Consider the following 1,572-nt stretch of genomic DNA (forward strand, 5'->3'; position numbering starts at 1 on the left):
CATGTCCAAACGTGTGTTCATGGACGTTCTACATGACAATGGTAATAGTAACCATGGACACATTCATGGACTTAGTTGTGACCATGAAAGCCAGTTCTCATGGTCATCCCTTGCCATGGAGCACATTAGCCATGGCCATGCAATCCATCCACTTTTTACTCATGGTCAACTGTTGTTTTCATGGTTTACTGGTTCCATAAATCTATGGTCAGAAAAATCCATGGTTAAATTTATGTCCATGGCTCATGGACAGCCCCATGGTTTTTTTACCCAGGGAACCCTAAAAAGTGTTCATTATTTCTTTAAGTTTTACTAATATAGAGATGAAAATGGTTCCATATCACTATTCACTAAGTGTAGGTGACCTCTCTTTAACTCAAATCCAATCGTCACACCAAATCGTGATGATCATACTTAAAAAATTGTATCGTCTAAGACCTCAAATAATTTTCTCACAACTTAATTGTGATTCTACAGTAGAAAACATTGTTTTCTGTGTGGAAAAACAAAAGCAAAGTTTAATTACATATAAGTGAGTGCTCAACATCAAGACAAACTCTTTCCGCACTTCAGGCGAAGGGGGGATTGATAAATGAAACATAGGAAAATTTGCTATCCTGATTTTATTTTTTCAAAAAAATCAAACTGAAAAAAAACAGTCGAACTATTGGTTCCTGGGTAGTGGAATCTGAAACAAAAAAAGAACTGTGTTAGTAAGCCGAATGATACTCAATATCAATTCACAGTAAGAGAGAGGAGATGTACATACCACAATAGCTACCCGCCCCGATGCTATGGGGCCTGCGAGCGCCATGGCTGCAGTCTCGCGGGTTGGGGTGCACTGTGCCTCGCCGCACGCAGCTGGGCGATCCTCTCCCTTAAGTCCACAGGTGCCTCTTGGTGTGGCTCAGGCTGATGCCACTGCGGCCAGTAGGCCACGGCGGCGGCAGGCTCCTGTGCCTGGGCCTGGGCCAGGGGCTCATCATCCTGTAACAATCACATCTGCTTATACACTCGTCTCTCCACTGGACTATGGCATTAAAGAAAAGGCGTGTGTTGAAACTAACCTCGTCGTCTGAGATGTTGATGACGAGAGGGGGAGGGGTGAGGTCGAGGGTGGCCATTTGGGGCTCCTCCTCATGAATGATTGCTGGCCCCGGAATCAAATAGGGAGCCGGGAGGGCTGCGGGGAGCTCAGCAACAGGGTTCGGGGCCGCGTCAACAAGCTCCTCCAAATCCCGCTCGGGGTAGGGTGTTGGTGGCTGCCATAACAGCTGGCTAGGTAGGGGCGATGCCCTGTGCAGCATTAGGTGATACTGGAACAAAATAAACGTTTATTGTTAGAAACTGCACCACACAGATGATGTTGAGGTGGACGTCATAGCAACTTACATCTGCCAACCCGTCCTCGCAGTTAACGCTGTGGGCGGGCATCGGCGGAGTTACAAGGGGGCCAGGGGCCCTCTCAAGCTCGGTCGACGCCCTGGCTCGGGCAACCCATGATCCTTGGCTCTGAAAACGCGTTCGTAAACAACTATTAGTTTCGTGTCATGGCGTTTGTCACCCCCCCCC

At 47.7% G+C, this 1,572-nt stretch overlaps 1 protein-coding gene across 1 annotated transcript; it reads right to left on the reverse strand.

Moving 5' to 3' along the window:
• Positions 1–792: 792 nt before the first annotated feature.
• On the reverse strand, positions 793–1,434 carry LOC127751076 (uncharacterized). The gene is made up of 3 exons (XM_052274053.1): positions 1,393–1,434; positions 1,068–1,316; positions 793–987 (listed from the first exon to the last, which is right to left on the reverse strand). The coding sequence occupies exons 1-3, from the start codon at positions 1,432–1,434 to the stop codon at positions 793–795; spliced, it is 486 nt and encodes a 161-aa protein (XP_052130013.1).
• Positions 1,435–1,572: the final 138 nt, after the last annotated feature.

Source organism: Frankliniella occidentalis, unplaced genomic scaffold (assembly GCF_000697945.3).
Source record: "Frankliniella occidentalis isolate FOCC.00 unplaced genomic scaffold, Focc_3.1 Scaffold331, whole genome shotgun sequence".
NCBI lineage: Eukaryota > Metazoa > Arthropoda > Insecta > Thysanoptera > Thripidae > Frankliniella > Frankliniella occidentalis.